A 16,591-nucleotide genomic window follows, 5' to 3' on the forward strand; every position below is an offset into this window, starting at 1 on the left:
CACTCGCACTGTTGGCTTTTCGGGGACACAGATTGAATGCGTGACATCACTCGAGCTCTGGCCACTCTACCATAGAACTGAGCTGATAACAAATAGCTTAATTGTAGTCGTATATGAGGCTGAGGATGAGGGTGTTTATAGTGTTGTTATGGTGACGCCTCGCTCTCTAGAAATGCCAGTATGCAGTCATTTAGTCTAATAATTGGATTTATTTGAACATTTCAAAGATGCGGTCCACACGGTGAAGCTCTCCGACATTCCCTGAACTTAATCTCCTCTCTTTGATCTGGTGTGATCACAGTGATCCCATGATCAGCCCGTGGACTGTTGGTCACAACGCAAGGCAGAGTTCACAGCGCATGCAGGTGCTCGTTGTACTTAGAACTTTACACGCACGCACACAGCGCTTTAATGACATCACCTTGTTTCACCAGTTAGAACAGTGTCGCCTCCCTGGTTTCTCTAGAATTAGATCAATTCCACGTGGAGTGACAGGGAGTGTGTTCACTCAACAACCACCTTTGTTGATATAGTGCATGGTCTGCGTCTGTGTTTGTGTGTCTGAGTGTGTTTGCGTGCGTGTGTGCAGTCTCATAGGCCTCTAGGTGTTGCAACCAGCAGGAAGCATTGGTCAGCATCAACTGACAGCGTTTGACTTTTTTTAAATGTACTAAAGCAGTTCCTCCTCGTGACTCATGGGTTCCAGGGTGCTTTGGGTCACGGCTTCTCTTGGACGCCTGCTCTTCCTTCCTTCCTCTTCCATCTCACTTCAAGCCTTCGCACCAAGACTAGCATCTTTTTTATGATTTTTATACTCACAGTTAGAGTTTCACCTGTGAGAAATGTGGGATTTAGAGTAAAACCTCAACCCGGGAACAAATGTCGTCCCTTCCCTTCGGTTTCATTTCCTGCTTTTCCATCCTGTAACCTCTCTCTCTCTCTGGGATTTTTAACTGCCATAGAAACGGGACTCGGCTCTCTAAGGTCAGCAGTCAGGCACAGAGGGGGGACTGTGTGTCGCATTCATTATGACTCAGCACACCCTGCTTACACACACACACCCATCATAACACATGCTCAGGGAATTCAAAACATGCTCTCAGGGTACATTGTGGAGGTGTGTATCCCATCAGATTACACTATCAGGCCCACATCTCGATCCTTCATCGGTACAAAAAGCTCCAATAGTTTATTTATTTATCTTCACTCTCTCATGACCCCCCCTCCCTCCCCTCCCCACCCAACATGACCTCAGATAGATCCAGTAACTTTCCACTTTCCACACTCATTTGCTCATTTGTCCACTATTTCTGGATTGGACCGGTTCAAAGCAGGTCGATTGAGCTTGTTTGTGTCAACGTATTGCTATTCAGAGGCCTCTTTGTGTGTGTGTGTGTGTGTGTGTGTGTGTGTGTGTGTGTGTGTGTGTGTGTGTGTGTGTGTGTGTGTGTGTGTGTGTGTGTGTGTGTGTGTGTGTGTGTGTGTGTGTGTGTGTGTGTGTGTGTGTGTGTGTGTGTTCCTGGGGCAGAGCCATTGCCAGCTTTCTGTTAGAGGAGCAAAGAATGTGCCAGTTAGCAGCAGAGAAGCTTCTGGATTCTGCTCTGCCTTTCCACAGAGCCTTCCCCTCCCCTTGTTCCTTCAATACTGATTAATCACAGCCACCATCTCTCTGTCTGTCTGTCAGCCAGTCTCAGCTACAGCATGACAGCCATCACTTGAGTTGTATGGGTGTGTACGGAGCGTTCTAGATCAGATGTTGAAGCATCCATGGACACACAGAGACAGAAGGACTTCTTCTCTCTGGCTCAACTTCAGTGTCGTCCAACTCACTCATATCTTATCTAGTCAGAAGGATTTAAATGAATCATTTTAATATCATTTTAATCATTCTGCTCAGACGGTCTGGTGCTGTTGGCGCTGTTGCATTCTGCTTCACACGGTGATTGCACAGAGGCCCTCTAATATTAACACAGCTCTCTGTTATTGGATTTCAATCCATCTTGAGTGTCCCTCTTTGGCTAAAAGGAAAAGGACGTGAGGTGTCAATCGATGCCTGGTGTGTGTGTGTATGGGTGTGTGTGTATGGGTGTGTTTGTGTTTGTGTGTGTCATGGTCAGGAGTTTAACCACCGGGGAAGGTGAGTGTTATGCTGCAACACTGGAGCAACCAACAAGTCAGAGCTGATGAATGGAAAGCTACTGCTAATGATCGTTAAAATGGTCTTTTCTCCACATGTAGTATTGGGCCATATATCAGCCACAGAGATGGACCTACACGCCCAGACACACACACACCCACACACACATCACACATCACACATCACACAATCGGCTGCTCTCCAGTAGCCCTGGCAACAACACACTGCTGAATCTCCTTTACCGTTATTTCTCATTCTCTCTCATTTTCTCTCTCTTACATCCGCCCAGTGACTTCACAGGCTAATCCACCTTCATCCCCTTTGTTCTCCCAGTAACAAAGACAAGTTAACGGCCTAAGAAAAAGAAATAAAAAAGTTTTGGAAAAGACTCAAAATGTCTCCTCCCGGCCTCTGCTGCTCCTGCATGCAGCCCAGCACCTGAACTCCTCAGGGAGCCAGGGAGAGATAAAGAAATAAAGGCGTGGCCGTGTGAAAGGGAGAAAGGAAAGGGAGCGAGAGAAGTAGAGTGGAGACGAAGATGAGGTTTACCTGCCAGGTGGGGCTAGAAGAGATTGAGACTGTCAAAGTAACGTGTGCATAGTGAACTCACTGGTAAAGAGAGCAAAGGCGCGTGTGTGTGTGTGTGTGTGTGTGTGTGTGTGTGTGTGTGTGTGTGTGTGTGTGTGTGTGTGTGTGTGTGTGTGTGTGTGTGTGTGTGTGTGTGTGTGTGTGTGTGTGTGTGTGTGTGTGTGTGTGTGTGTGTGTGTGTGTGTGTGTGTGTGTGTGTGGATCTGAATTCGTCATCATTGTATGAACTATGACCTCGGCAGCTGTCGGACTTCTTCCAAGCTGAGCAAAGTTGAACAATAGAAACAAAGGGGAGATTTGATTTGACTTGATTTCCTGACCGTATGCGTGCTTGTACCTGAGGAAACAATCAGGAGAGTTTGCATGTGGGTCTGCACACTGACAGAGATAATAATTACATTTGTTATTTGTCTTTATTCTGCCACAGTCTCTCTCTTTAACTCTGCCCCAGTTTACTCCTCACTGGGTCACACACACTCCTTCTAATTTAGGATAGAGAATAAAAACATCAGAGCAAAGACAAATGTTTAGACTTGAGGAGGTTTATCACGCTGCTGTAGTATCTTCTTCTTCTTCTACCATAAAGTAAATACTTCACAGCGAGGCCGCCTGTCTGATCCAATCCTCCATCACATCTTCCCCTGGCATTCCTTGGCACAAACTCATCATGTGTACATTTCTCCTCCCCTGATTTACGACCCGTGTTCTGAATGGCAACATGCCGTTACATGTCCCTGTCCCTGCTTAGTCATCTGTACACTTAAGCTTTAGTGTTCTCTCTCTCTCTCTCTCTACACCCACATTCCTCACATTGCTCCGGAAGAGTCTGAGGTCAGACGCCAGTAAAGTGTTGAGTCATAAGATCTACTGTGCTTCATCTTCGTAATCACACGATGTCATCCTTTACTTCCGAGCCATTTGTCCTTCCCTTGTGGTTGAGCCCCATCCACTCTGTGCTGCAGACCACAGCCCTTAAAAGCAACTGAAAGTCAACCTGTAAATCTGGATGCATTGATTAGATTTTACGACATGTTGGTATCCCTCTGCTGCGTCCTGTCACATGTCCCGCTGGGTTAAGGTGAGGCTGTAGACCTATAGTGTCTGTGATCACTCCTAAAGGCTCTTTCAGCCTTAGTAGAGACATTCAGGAGGCAGCTATAGGAGGTGAAACTGTCCCTCTGGGCCTCACACAGTAAGAGATAAGGAATGTGTCGGAATATAGTGGGTAAAGGTGGAACTCTCACCTTGACTGCGCCTCAGAGAGAGAAGGCAACACTCCCATACTCCTTTTGTTGCACTATGTTACATATTTTTTTTTTGTGGTTGTGATTCACCAGCGTACGCACTTGACACGCAGGTTAAAGATAAACTTGCGGAGAATGTTTGCCGACAGCCTTGAGCTGCAGACGTGTTTGTGTACTCTGGAGCCAAAGCATGAATGAATGCAGCCACTGTTTGACACGCTAGGAGAGTTAAAGTAGCCTTCAAACTGTCCTTCAGCTCCAAAGGAAGCATTTAAAGAAGTACAAGGACACTCATGAGCTTATAGAGTATTATAGAGCCGAGGCCTCCTCCCCGACAAAACCACTCGGTAATGCGTCCTGATAACACACACTGGCTTAGAGACAAAGAGAAACTGTTGCACGTCGTATATTTCTGGATCCGGCACACTCGAATAAAAAGATTCGAACTGAGAAATAAAATGACGTTTGAGCTTTAAAAGACAGGAAATCAAACAGGTGACCGACTGAAATAGTGAGAATAGTGAAGGCAAAGTTCGGTGCAGCTCATATTGATTCAGTCAGGACAATGAAACAGGATGTGAGGCTATTCAACAGGCTGATTTGTCTCTGCCTCCATTTCTTTGGTAACTTCAAATTGAAGCAGATAAATAAACAGATTAAAGGCCGGATCAGTCACAACACGGCAGGATTTTAAGAAAACGAGGTAGCGGTTGCACAGCGCCACATACTCAGAACCGCCGGCCGCAAAAGCCGTTTCCTCTCGAAATGAGTTATGAGTTGTTGTTACTCAAATTGTTCCGCGCTCCACGAGTGATGATGTCACCAGATGAAGGAGCGGGGAGCGTGGGAGAAACGCTCTGCACACCTCTGTAATCAAACACTAATGCCTGGAATGCCTGAGGAATGAAACCCCTACGCCTCCTTGCTCCCCCCCCTCCTCTCTTGATGTGCCGACACTCGCACCGTGTTTCCCATCACATTCCCATCACGTCATCGCCCTCCCCTCTTTTCTGTTACTTTCTCTTTTCCGCCCTTTGGCATTCTTTCACTCTTCCAGTGTTTACTTCTCTGTCCCTGCTCTCCCTTCCTGCCTCCCTCCCTCCCCTCCTTCCCTCTCGTCTCGGCACAGTTTCCAACAGACCTCCCATAAAGGACCTTCTGTTTTGCCTGTTGATCGCTACTCTGACTAAGAATCAGACGGCTGAATTAGTCACCGCACATCCAGTAATATAACGTCTGCACACGAGGAGGGAACACATCCAGGCTTCCAAAAGCCAAGTTGAAGTCGAGCAGCAGTACAAAAACAACAACAGCAGCAGTCCTCCCAAACTCAGCTGATCCAGAGGTGTAGCAGTCACGTGATCCCATCCCAGGATCTCCTCCGTCGTCTAGCTCCTCCTTGTGTCTGTTGCGGTTATGGCTTCTTCCCCCAACCGCCCACCGCTGACATTATTTCCAGGAAGTGATTTCAGCGGTGGGCGATGTGCTCTTGGCAATCCGAGGACATTAGCGGGGAAAGAATGTCGGCAACAACGGCGCCGCTCCTGCAGGGAATCACTGCAGGCGGATCTGATAGGACGCAGGCGTGGATTCTTCCTTTGTATCAATTCGCCCCTCTTCTGTTATGTGCACACAATCGATGTTACCTGCCTGTGTGCCGGATGTCATGAGGGGGAACTTTCCAATCTGGTTGTGTGGGCTCTGGTAGTCATAACGATGCGGCGCTGTGGGCGGCTTATCAGGAACCTGAAGCTGAGGGACCTTTACAGAGGGAATCTACCTGACGCTCCAACACGCCTCTGCTCTGTTCAACACATCTCTGGGGATTTTTGTGGGGGTTTATGTTTGTTTACCATTTAACATCTTCTTACCCAAATCGCCTCCCAACACCAATGCTGACCATTTCCTCTCCTCTCCTCTCCTCTCCTCTCCTCTCCTCTCCTCTCCTCTCTCTGTCCCCGTTCCCAGGAGCGCTTTGCGGAAATCTACGGCAACGACGCGGCGGCGGAGGGCAGGAGGTCTCAGGAGAGCTTCAAGAAGTGGCTGCTGGCGGGGATGACCCTGGTGACCGGGGTGGTGGTGGGCTCGCTCATCGCCCAGAAGCGCCTGTGAGGAGGGCGGCGGGACGGCGTCGGTGTACACACACATGAGAAGTGCAAATGAAGGTTCCTTTTTTAGTTTTTGGCACTCTTCTTTTTGTCTCCTTCGCTCCTTTTCATTTTTTCCTCCCGCGTCTCATCGCTGGGAGAAGCCTCACGTGGTGTGGAACTGTTTAGGGAGCGAGAAGAGAGAGAGAGAGAGAGAGAGAGAGAGAGAAGTGAAGAAAAGCTCTACTCCTCTGTTGACATTTTACAACCTGACAGCTCACATGATCACACGGAGACAAACATGTTTTCCTTTCATTCCGGCAGTTGAGACTCTCTCAACTCCAATGTTCCCTTCCCTCGTCTCCTCTCCTTCCTCCACTGGCTCCTGTATCCTTCCCTCTCTTTTCTCTTTACGTAATAGTTTTAACAAATTTTGTTTTTGATTTTCAACAGACATTGAAACAGCTCATGATTTCCCCCCCAGGGGTTAAATTCATTCCAGTCTTACAGACACACAGATCTGCCCTGTAGGAGGCGTTGGTCCCCCCCCCCCCCCCCCTCTCTCTCAATGTTTAGTCTCAAAGCTGTTTTTCTGTTTCTGGGCGTCTCATCCCGCAGACAGCTGTACAATCGCGGTGTGTGTGCCATATGGAGAGTGAAGGCAGGGGAAGGATGGAACACCTGCTTCCACGACGACCAGCCATTCTCCAAATTTCACAGCTTTTGTAGCTTCATTCCCTGCCAGCCATCGTCAACGTATCAACACCCACACCTAATAAGATCACACTGCCCCACACACACACACACACACACACTTTGTTTTTTTGTGCCCTGCCTTTTGTCCTGGAGTCACTCAGACAGATTTTTGTTCATGTGTGTGTAATCTTAAACTTGAAACGCTAATGACAAAACTGACTTCTTTGATTTTTGTGTTTACGGCTGTGTTAGTTTCACATTTCTGAACCATTAAATCTCTCCACTGTTCCCGCTGATTTTGTGGCTAAGCCGGAGTTCATCCTGTCTCTGATTAGTCCGATCGCAGCGTCGGACAAATTCTCTCAATTTGTGCAGCCGTGGTCCAGTGTGTGTGTGTGAAGCAGACACGATGGACCTCATCCATATTTGCTACACTAGTAGCTGAAGAATGCAGCAAATATTGTAGCGACGCGTAGGACAGACAGGAGCAGCACGGATCTCTGCTAGACTCAGACAACTGCGGTGGTGGTGTGTGTGTGTGTGAGTGTGTTGATTAATCATAGTAACAATGACAATAACACAGGGTGGTTATTTAGATGTAAAGTCAGTTTAACAAAAATGCAATAAACTCTGAGTGGCGTGCTGCCACTGTGTTCACACAGAATGAAACTTTAACTCTACCAACATGTCCTGATCGTTCCTTCTGTATCATGAAGCCCTACGGCTCGGCTCTGCTTCATGTTCGTCTCACACACACATCACAGTGACGGCCTTCTGAACATTTATGTAGCAAACGGATTCAGCCGGTGTGTGTTCACTATCAGGCCACGCCAACAACACGTATCACAGGTTTGACTTTGATTGGATTAGCTGTGTGTGTGTGTGTGTGTGTGTGTGTGTGTGTGTGTGTGTGTGTGTGTGTGTGTGTGTGTTACGAAATCATCCTCCATTTCATGCCCCCTCACTCCCCCCCCTCCCCACACACACACACCTCAAACCTGTCAAATCTTCATCGGTCTCCTGTCTGCTCTCCCTCTCTCTCCATCAGGCTCCGCCCATCCCTCTGCAGTCTCCAAGCTGTCACTGTATCTAGTCACGTGTGTCAGTCACAGCTGGCCCACCTGCTGCTTCCCCCTCACACACATACACACACGTCGGCACGCACGCACACACGTACACACACACACACATACACACACGTATCACACATGCCAGTCAGATGTCGTCGGTGAGAGACGGAGAGAAAAGGCCTCCTCTTTGTTTCCACGCATCTTTTGGTTTTTAATTTAGCCGTGGTTTTGGAGGAGTGTGTGCCGCCCGCCGTTTGGCGTCACGCCTCGCGAACTGGCAGCTAAATTAATTTGCTCGGAAGGGAGAGGAAGGGGGGGGGGGGTGAGGGCCCCTCCTCCTCCTCCTCCTCTTCGTCTCCAGTATTCCCCTCCTGCTTTAACCTTGATCTTACTCCAAATTCATGTTCTTGTCATGTAGTACGCCAAGTCCTTCAAGTCGAAAACAATATAACAATACTCTTCAGCAGTGCGCGACAGAAAGCTGCTATTTTCTCCTCAAAGCGGCGCTTACACACTCACCTGTCAACGCTGCATAGCCTGCCTGTGTTTGGGTTTGTCAGGACGCAGCAGTGTGGAACACAGAGATTAAACATTAATAGAGGCTTTGTTAAAGAATTACCCATCTGGATTAAAATGGACTATTTTGTCCAGGAGTTCCAGGGTCCGGCTGTGCCTCCATCTTGACGGCAGCTCTCTCTCTCTTCATGGTGTGAGGACTCTTAAGACTTCAGCTCATGCTTCCTTCATATCATCCTTTACTTGACAGGGCTCATTTGCATACAGATATTACCTGTATTTATCTTTGAATTTGACCAAATACAACGTTGACTATTGATGAACGTCATCCTCTAAAACGTGTGGTGAGCACACACACACACACACACACACACTCTTATCAGCCAAGGTCTGCTCTTATACATTCCAGTACAGTATATATATATTTTTGTAGTGTATGCCCCACCGAGAAGCTGCTCGCAGGTTTCTGGCCCCTCTCCGAAAAACGACACACCTTCCTGTGTGTGTGTGTGTGTGTGTGTGTGTGTGTGTGTGTGTGTGTGTGTGTGTGTGTGTGTGTGTGTGTGTGTGTGTGTGTGTGTGTGTGTGTGTGTGTGTGTGTGTGTGTGTGTGTGTGTGTGTGTGTGTGTGTGTGTGTGTGTGTGTGTGTGTGTGTGTGTGTGAGCGCGCGCGCGCATGTGTGTGAATTACTCTACGGCAAAATGTTTTTGAAGGAGGCACAAAGAAGTGTAACAACATTGGCGCATCCACACATATATATACATATGTGTGTGTGTGTGTGTGTGTGTGTGCTAGTTATTTAAACAAATTAGAATAGTACATTAGCTTAGTGACATATTTAAGGAAAAAGAACTGATGGCTTTTAAACATTATTTATATTTGGTGTATGGAGCAGACTTGTGCCCCTTCAAATGGCCTTAAACTCCATCTTTGCATTAATGTGCATTGTTATTTGTTGTGTTTTTTAGGATTATTGGACCGCCAGACAAGGAAATGCAAGCTAGTAAGAGGATATTTTCAAAAGATGGTTCTCTGGTGCATTCTTGTCGGTGGTAAAATACAAAATTAAAAGATTGCATCGATGTCCAATGGTCTTTGTATGTCTTAGAATGCCATTGTAAAAATTTTAATTACGTTGAACCGAATAAAGCCTATGTTGGAAGATGTACTGAACTGGTGGTTGATCTTTTTACACATTCTAAATCCTTTGTGGTCTGAGGTTATGCACGTGTTAACACTACACATTCCATTTGTTTCTCAAAGTGGAAATCACCCAAAACAAAAGACGGAGAAAAAAAGATTTAAGCAGGAAAAGAAATCATTACAACCAGCAAGGACATGAAAGCTTCAGCATGACTCCATACATCTGGGAACATTCGTAGTGATATCTCAGATTAGTTGCTTCATGTTCTTGTATAGATATGCAATCGCCCGAATCAATATGTTGTCAATAAAGCATTGATTAGGGGGATTGCATGTGTTTAAGAATAGGTTATTGTTCAACTACTGGAGCTGCTTTCAAAACAAGACGACTGCGTTGCCTTCATGTGATCAGAAGCATTCAGCAAACATCAACATGTAACAGTAAATGTGCAGAGTGGAGATGAAGATGAGCACCAACAGACAGAAGGTTACACAAGGAAAAGTTTAATGAGTTTATAACAGGACGGACACAGTAATGCTGCAGTGACTGGACAGTAAGCTGCTGACTGAGCCTGGTGACGCATAAATATAAACCCCAGAGATATTATTCTGATATTAAATGGACGAGTTGTAATCTTTTGTAATGGCTTTTTCAATGAAGCAACATTCAGCGCTGTGATCCGGTCCAGCTGTGGCACTCAGGGAACGGTCCCACCCCTCTTTACTTCCACTGGCCCTTCTCGTAGTCCCACTTAGAGGAGAGTCCTTCAACTGGATTGACTCTCATGTCCAACATCCTCTTCAGCTGTTTGGCCTTCCAGTCGTCTTCGAAGGTCCTGGGACGGGGAGGGTAGACTGAGGGAGAACAAGGAACAGAGAGAGAGAGAGAGAGAGGTGCTTAGGTGACGTTTGTGGCACCAAGGATACAACATGTCTGCACCTGAACATGATATTCAATGCAAGGAACTAGTTGTAAGGTGATGGATTGAAATGGAGCACGGGAGAGAGACGCACCATAGACACTCTGCCAACAGACCACCAGGCCAGTGATGCCCAGGAATATGAAGATACAACCCATGACAGTCTTCCACTCTTGTGTCGTCTGCTTCATCTCTGGGTAGGTGCGGTGGAACGTCAGGCGGTACACTGAGGCGGCGGGAGGGGAGAGTGAAGGAAAGGTGATGAGATGAGGAGATTAAAGGAAATCTGAACTCTACTTGGACCCTGCAGCTTCAGTCTAGGCTCCCTTCAACCTTACAGGCAATCTTCTCCTCTTTGCTCAGCTGGCTCCAGGGCCCCTTCTCCTTCTGTTTCAGAGTTTTGTCAGCATCAGTCAGGACTTCTTTGTACCGTCTGTCAGGCAGGGGGGTGTCCAGGCGGTCCCAGTACATGGGTTTAGACATGTCCACTGTCGTCACTTTCTCTGGAAGAACACAAATGGAGTACAGGCTATAAATACAGGCTGAATGATCCATAAACACTGCTGCTGCATGATGGTGTCATGGCTATTATACATTTATAGTATCATGTGCCCCACGCATGATCAAGCACAATAGCCCCAAGGCTTATATTCTGTATAGTCTGTGTTTGGAGACATTAGCGACATCTGGTGGCGGAGGTTCGACATTGACACAGGCCCTTCATCCTAATAAGGAATGATGGAACAAAATTAAAGGAATCATATAGAAAATAACGGAAAATAGAAGATGTGAATGATAAAAGTTGTTTTGATTCAAGCGTCCCAAACTTATTTGGAAAAGAAATTAAAAAAAAACTTCACTTAAATAAAACAAACTATGCATGCAAGCCCGTTTGTAAGAACAGCAGCGCCGCCTACTGGTACAATGTGGTACATTCCCAGAGCTTGTGTGGAGTTGTTGTGCCCTCTTCTAACCAGGATATTATGCGGATACATTAGTGACTTGTGATAAAACACCAAAACAAACATGGCGCGTGTACCGTGACCGTGACCCGACATCCTCGCGCCGCTGATGGTGACGGCGGGTGTCGCGCGCCTGGCGAGGAGGCTCCCCACGCAGCTGGAGGTCAGGCGGAGCATCTGGAAACAGGTGAAGGGACACTGGGGTCAAAGGTCAGTACACAGTTTTATTATTCATATTTGTATTACTATATTTTTATTACATTTTTATCGGGCTCCACTATTTCAAAAATCTTTGATAAAATCTTTTAACTTAAAGGAGGAGTTTGTATTTTAAAGAAAGCTCTGAAAGCTGAAAGCATTTCTATGTTGATACCAATCCTGTGTATAATTTATTATTATACATTGTCAACCTTTATTAATGCACAAGTCTGTTATGAATAATAAATAAGAGTTAATTGCTTTATTTATTATCAGAAACCTGATCTGGAGTGAATTACTTTGACAATAACATTAAAAATAGCCTTCCTTCATCATCCTGGAAAATGTAATGGTGTTCTTCCTTCCTATAAATTTTGTTAACATTGGTTCATTACTTTTCAAAATAATCCTGTTGCTGAATAACCAAACCAACAAAACAACTAAGAGAAATAGATGCAAACATTGCCTCCTTGGTGGAGGTAAATATTAATGAACATGACTCACATAAGAGCACTTGAAGTCAGCAGTGGCTATATGTCACACATTTATGATTCTTCTCTATTGCCCATTATGTTTTATGTTGCAAGTCTGCACACTTTAATTGGCCATTGAGCCTGGTTTGAAAGTGGACAGGGTTATGTCTCTGTGTGTGTTGTTATTCATGACAGTCAGTCAGCGATCTCATTAAGGGGTTTATAAAGGTGGCCTGGATAAATGCCAAATCCCTCCTCTCCCTGTCTGGATACCTCATTATCTTTTACTCTTACATACAATGCAGAGTCACATGAAACGAAGGTTGACCCGATAAAATAGAATTCCAATTATTTCTCTGACCTTGAATGGTGCAGGTTTGATCTATGAACAAACTCAAAATGTTTCTACGCAGTCTGCTCACATCGTTATAGATAGGAATCCAGAAGCACTGATTTTCTAATGAGATACGTCTTTGAAGTAGGTAGTGGGTCAGTGGTAGTTGATGTCTAGATACATTTAAGGGGTTATGCAGGCACCCCGACATTCTGAAATGAGCTGGGTTATAGTGACGTTAACCCAAGTTTAGATATAAAAGCTCCATTAATATAAATTCTCCTCAACATAACATAACAGAACCAGAACAACATGAAAGTCGGGTTCATTTAATGCAACTGTTTTTGTTTCTTCATGGAATTAAACTTGAACCCTGCTTTCAGAGTGAGTTGCTTCTGATCAGAGATTAAACTCTCCAAAACACAAAGAAAAGAACTTTGAGAGTGTTTCCTTGTGCGACACACACACAGTGTCACACATACGACACTCTCACACACACAAGCACTCATATGACGAACATGAAAATGGCGGAAATTGGCATGTGGTCAATTAAAGAGAGCAAAATGACCTTCTGAACGGGAGAGGACAGAACTGAAACCTTTCACCCGTTTGACAAAAGCAACAATTGCAAGGAGAGTTTTTGCTTTAATCCGTTTTATTAATCACATGCATGGATACAAACCAAATCAGGAGCTGTGAAAATCTCTCAACCTTGACTATTGTTTACTTTGGGAAGAACAGCTTTGATACTTCCACCGTGTCACAACCGTTGAGAAATGCATAAAGCAATCACATCTGTCCCACATCAAGCTTATCCCAAGAATCTCTCCCAGGCTGATCTACAGCATGTCATCATTGCTGCACTTCGGCCCGACACCGTCCCCAGCCGTATGGGGGTGTCTGTCATTTTCTTTTATAGCACCGCCTGCTGAAGTAACCTATTACAGACTCTTTCATTTCAATCTGCAAAGTCAAATACTTACGGTGCAAAGTGAAACTGCAGAAAGAGGCGATACAACAGGAAATCCAGCAATAAAAGGCCGAATCTTGGACCGAAATGGGCTGTTAAGGCCTTCTTCTCTGTTTGGTCTCGGTTCTTATCGCCACATAGCACTAAGCAGGAACGAACTGGTGGGCGGGAGAGAGAGAGAGAGACAGAGAGAGTGAGCGAGAGACTGGGAGGGAGGGGAGGGAATGAGACCGAACCAATTCAAGTAAACAATCCAGTAAAGCTTGTGATAGGACTGACAGAGAGTCACAACGGGTTGAGTTTAGTTGCAGATCACAACAAGGACTTCCTCTCTCTTACCCACCCGTTCTCCCTCCTCACTCTCTCTTTGCAACTCCACATGTTTTGAACCAAGAGAGTGATTTTAGGTGAGGTTACTGCAGGACACAGTGGGTCTCGCTGTAGGCAGAAAATGGGAGGCTGCATATGGGTAAACACACACACACACACACACACACACACAGAGAAAGTTATATGAGGTGCCATATTTCAGCTTGGTTGCCTCGCGGGGCCAAGTTCAGGCCACCATCATCCCGCTAGTTTGGCTTTGAGCCCAGGGTCTGACTGACTGACTGCTGGCGGTACGTGCACGGCAGACATTAGCCACAGTTGGGGAAGGTGGAGAGAGGGAGGAGAGAGTGAGGAGGGAGGGAGGAGAGAGGGAGGAGAGAGGGAGGGGACTCCAAGAGGTTGGATGAGGACAGAGGCTCAAGGTCTCCATAGTAACCCCATACTGCACACTGGTTGGTTGTGGAAGCTCCCCTTAACACGGCGACCTGTAAACACATAAGCTCGGCAATAAAGCTCAAAACTAACTCACTTACTTAAATACCCACATGAAGAAGATGAATGTCACTTATAGTAAAAGTTTGCAAATCTTCAAATCCCCACCGTGATCAAAAAGCTGAACTGAAATCCTAATATAGTATTCTGACCGAACAACCATGTTCTTTAAAAGCAGAATCTCCTGTTTATTGTCTAGTTTCGGCTTCTGGCTGCTTGATCTTCTCCAAAAGTGGCAAAACTCTCACATAGTCTCATAGCAACAGATGTCACAGGCCTCTAAATCATTCATGCATTCTCAGTGGAAGCACTCCAACACACACACATGGAACTATTAATCAACCTTTCCAGTGGTTAACTACTGAAATCCTTGTCATTTGTCCGCGTCTTAACAGTGATCTAACTCTGATCAAGCATCGCATTTCAGTGCCATCTAAGATCATTTGGATCTGCACACACTTTACTAGCTATTGTTGTAGCTATTGTTTTTGTCCTCAGCATGATCCGATCCGCTCTCTTGTGTGTTCTTGTGTTTCCTGATGTGTTTCTCTGGAAGCTCTGCTCTTTGTCATACGAGCAACAGGAAGCTCATACGTGCAGGACGTTTGGCTCACTTGTGAGGCTCGAGGTCAAACCTTTGGTTCAATACCAAACACTTGCGCTGTGTTATGTAACAAATAAGTCCTAATATGACCCAGACTGAGGTCGCAGTCTGAAGCTGCACCTATCAGCCAGGCAACCCTGACCAAAGTACATCCAGAAGGACAGTAACATCAAGGAAACAAAGACGTTACACTACAATCACTCTCCTTTGTACTGTGTGTATCATTACGTTCATCTAAGCAGATAAGGCTTGTATTGTTATTGTGCTGGGATTTCGTCTTGGGCCTCAAAACCTAAAAAAAATGCATTCGATCATTAAAAACAAACAGCTGAGGCCAAATTATCCTTATTTTAATCTTTAGCTTTTCTATTTGCCACCTCAATGAATGTGTACCGCAAAACAAAGTAGGTGCCAAAAAGACAAACAGTGTAAAAATAGTTCTTATCCTCAGATCGTGTAATTGGTGGCACTTTGCTTGAACTTACATTATATATCCACTAGATGGCAGTGCTGCACATTTAAAAAGAAATCATAATATCAAGACGAACTCTTCAGCCTCAGACCAAACACACAACTAGTAAAGGAAAGTATTTCACAAACAAAGTAGTTATATCTCTTGGCAGCAGCGTGTGTGTAAGCAGTCAGACAAGAAGTGAAGTTGATTTGGCTGGAACGGATCCCAGGAATATTTCACCAGGGCGGAAGATTTACAGATTTGTTTTAACGTTCATCTTACATGCTTGTGAACAGAAACAGAAAAAGGCGGCGACCAAGTGACTTTTTCTTGAGTATTTCTTCAAAACACACTTTATTTTAATGGTAAACACAGACTGCATCCTGTCAACATCATCATCCGACCACATTCTGTCTTCTGTCCCAACCAGTCGGCTTTGGGTCTGGAAAAGCCACTCAGGCAGAGCAGCGGTCTAAACGTGACCGGTGTACGCTTGCACAGTTTCCACAAACGGGTCCAAACTGGATGATTGAGAGTCAGACTAGAGGCTTGACGAAAAGCATGTATTAGTCGGGACAGAAATAAATGTACCCCCCCCCTCCACACACACACACACACACACACACACACCCCTCTACATGGAGCTAATATATTTGTGTCCTTTTAAACGAGGCCGCAGCAGCTGCCAGTACAACACAAGCACAGTCGGGCACGTGTCTCTGATTCATTTATGGAAATCAAGTTTGGACCGTGACGGTGCACATAACCCCAAATCTCTGCCCTCTCCCCTCCTCCTTACACACACACACACACACACACACACACACACACACACACACACACATTGTCCTTTATCCCCCCAAAGTCCCCCCACCCCCCACCCCCACCCACTTTGACCCCCAGCCACCCTCTCCTGTCCCTTTAGAATTGGAGACGCTGCCTCCATCTCTCCTGAGGAAACGTATGCCGTTCGTCATTTCTCCTGCCTCCTTTGTTCAGCTTTCACCCTCGTCCCTTTTTATAACAATAAAGCGGCGTAGATGTGGATTGAAGACGCGGCTCTCCTGGCTCTCATTTGGGAGTCAATCTGCCGCGTTAACGGAACAACGACAGACTGACAGACTGACTGATGCGCCCGCTTCAAACGGTCATAACGGCAAGATCTCTCAGCAAATATGTTCCCTAACTGACATCCTGACAAAAGACACATCCAGCCCCACCGCTTGCTGACACTGACACACTGACGCCTACTGGTTGGATTGATGTGCAGATGAAAGCAAACTCCAACTTCATCTCCATCTGGTGAAATAAGTGCTCCTCGCCTCATTTCACTGGATTCACTTGGGTTGACGTGATTTAAGATGTTCATTTGA

General features: G+C 45.8%; 2 protein-coding genes across 2 annotated transcripts in view; one reads left to right on the forward strand and one right to left on the reverse strand.

Annotated features, from left to right (window-relative positions):
- bcl2l1 (BCL2 like 1) overlaps nucleotides 1-9,511 on the forward strand; it is a 23,005-nt gene extending 13,494 nt beyond the window's left edge. Inside the window, exons 3-4 of the mRNA XM_076167951.1 lie at nucleotides 5,938-6,134; nucleotides 6,675-9,511. Coding sequence (XP_076024066.1) covers nucleotides 5,938-6,081 — 144 coding nt within the window. The 3' untranslated portion in view covers nucleotides 6,082-6,134; nucleotides 6,675-9,511. The remainder of the gene's footprint in view (nucleotides 1-5,937; nucleotides 6,135-6,674) is intronic.
- Nucleotides 9,512-9,964: 453 nt separating this feature from the next.
- cox4i2 (cytochrome c oxidase subunit 4I2) lies at nucleotides 9,965-13,558 on the reverse strand. The gene is made up of 5 exons (XM_076167952.1): nucleotides 13,352-13,558; nucleotides 11,441-11,540; nucleotides 10,740-10,904; nucleotides 10,496-10,627; nucleotides 9,965-10,336 (listed from the first exon to the last, which is right to left on the reverse strand). Exons 2-5 carry the CDS (start codon nucleotides 11,538-11,540, stop codon nucleotides 10,203-10,205), a joined length of 531 nt encoding a protein of 176 aa, XP_076024067.1. The 5' UTR covers nucleotides 13,352-13,558; the 3' UTR covers nucleotides 9,965-10,202.
- Between the last annotated feature and the right edge of the window lie 3,033 nt (nucleotides 13,559-16,591).

The sequence above is a fragment of the Genypterus blacodes genome, unplaced genomic scaffold, assembly GCF_046128005.1.
Source record: "Genypterus blacodes isolate CSIRO-AG114 ecotype Tasmania unplaced genomic scaffold, CSIRO-AGI_Gbla_v1 ptg000182l_1, whole genome shotgun sequence".
Classification (NCBI taxonomy): domain Eukaryota; kingdom Metazoa; phylum Chordata; class Actinopteri; order Ophidiiformes; family Ophidiidae; genus Genypterus; species Genypterus blacodes.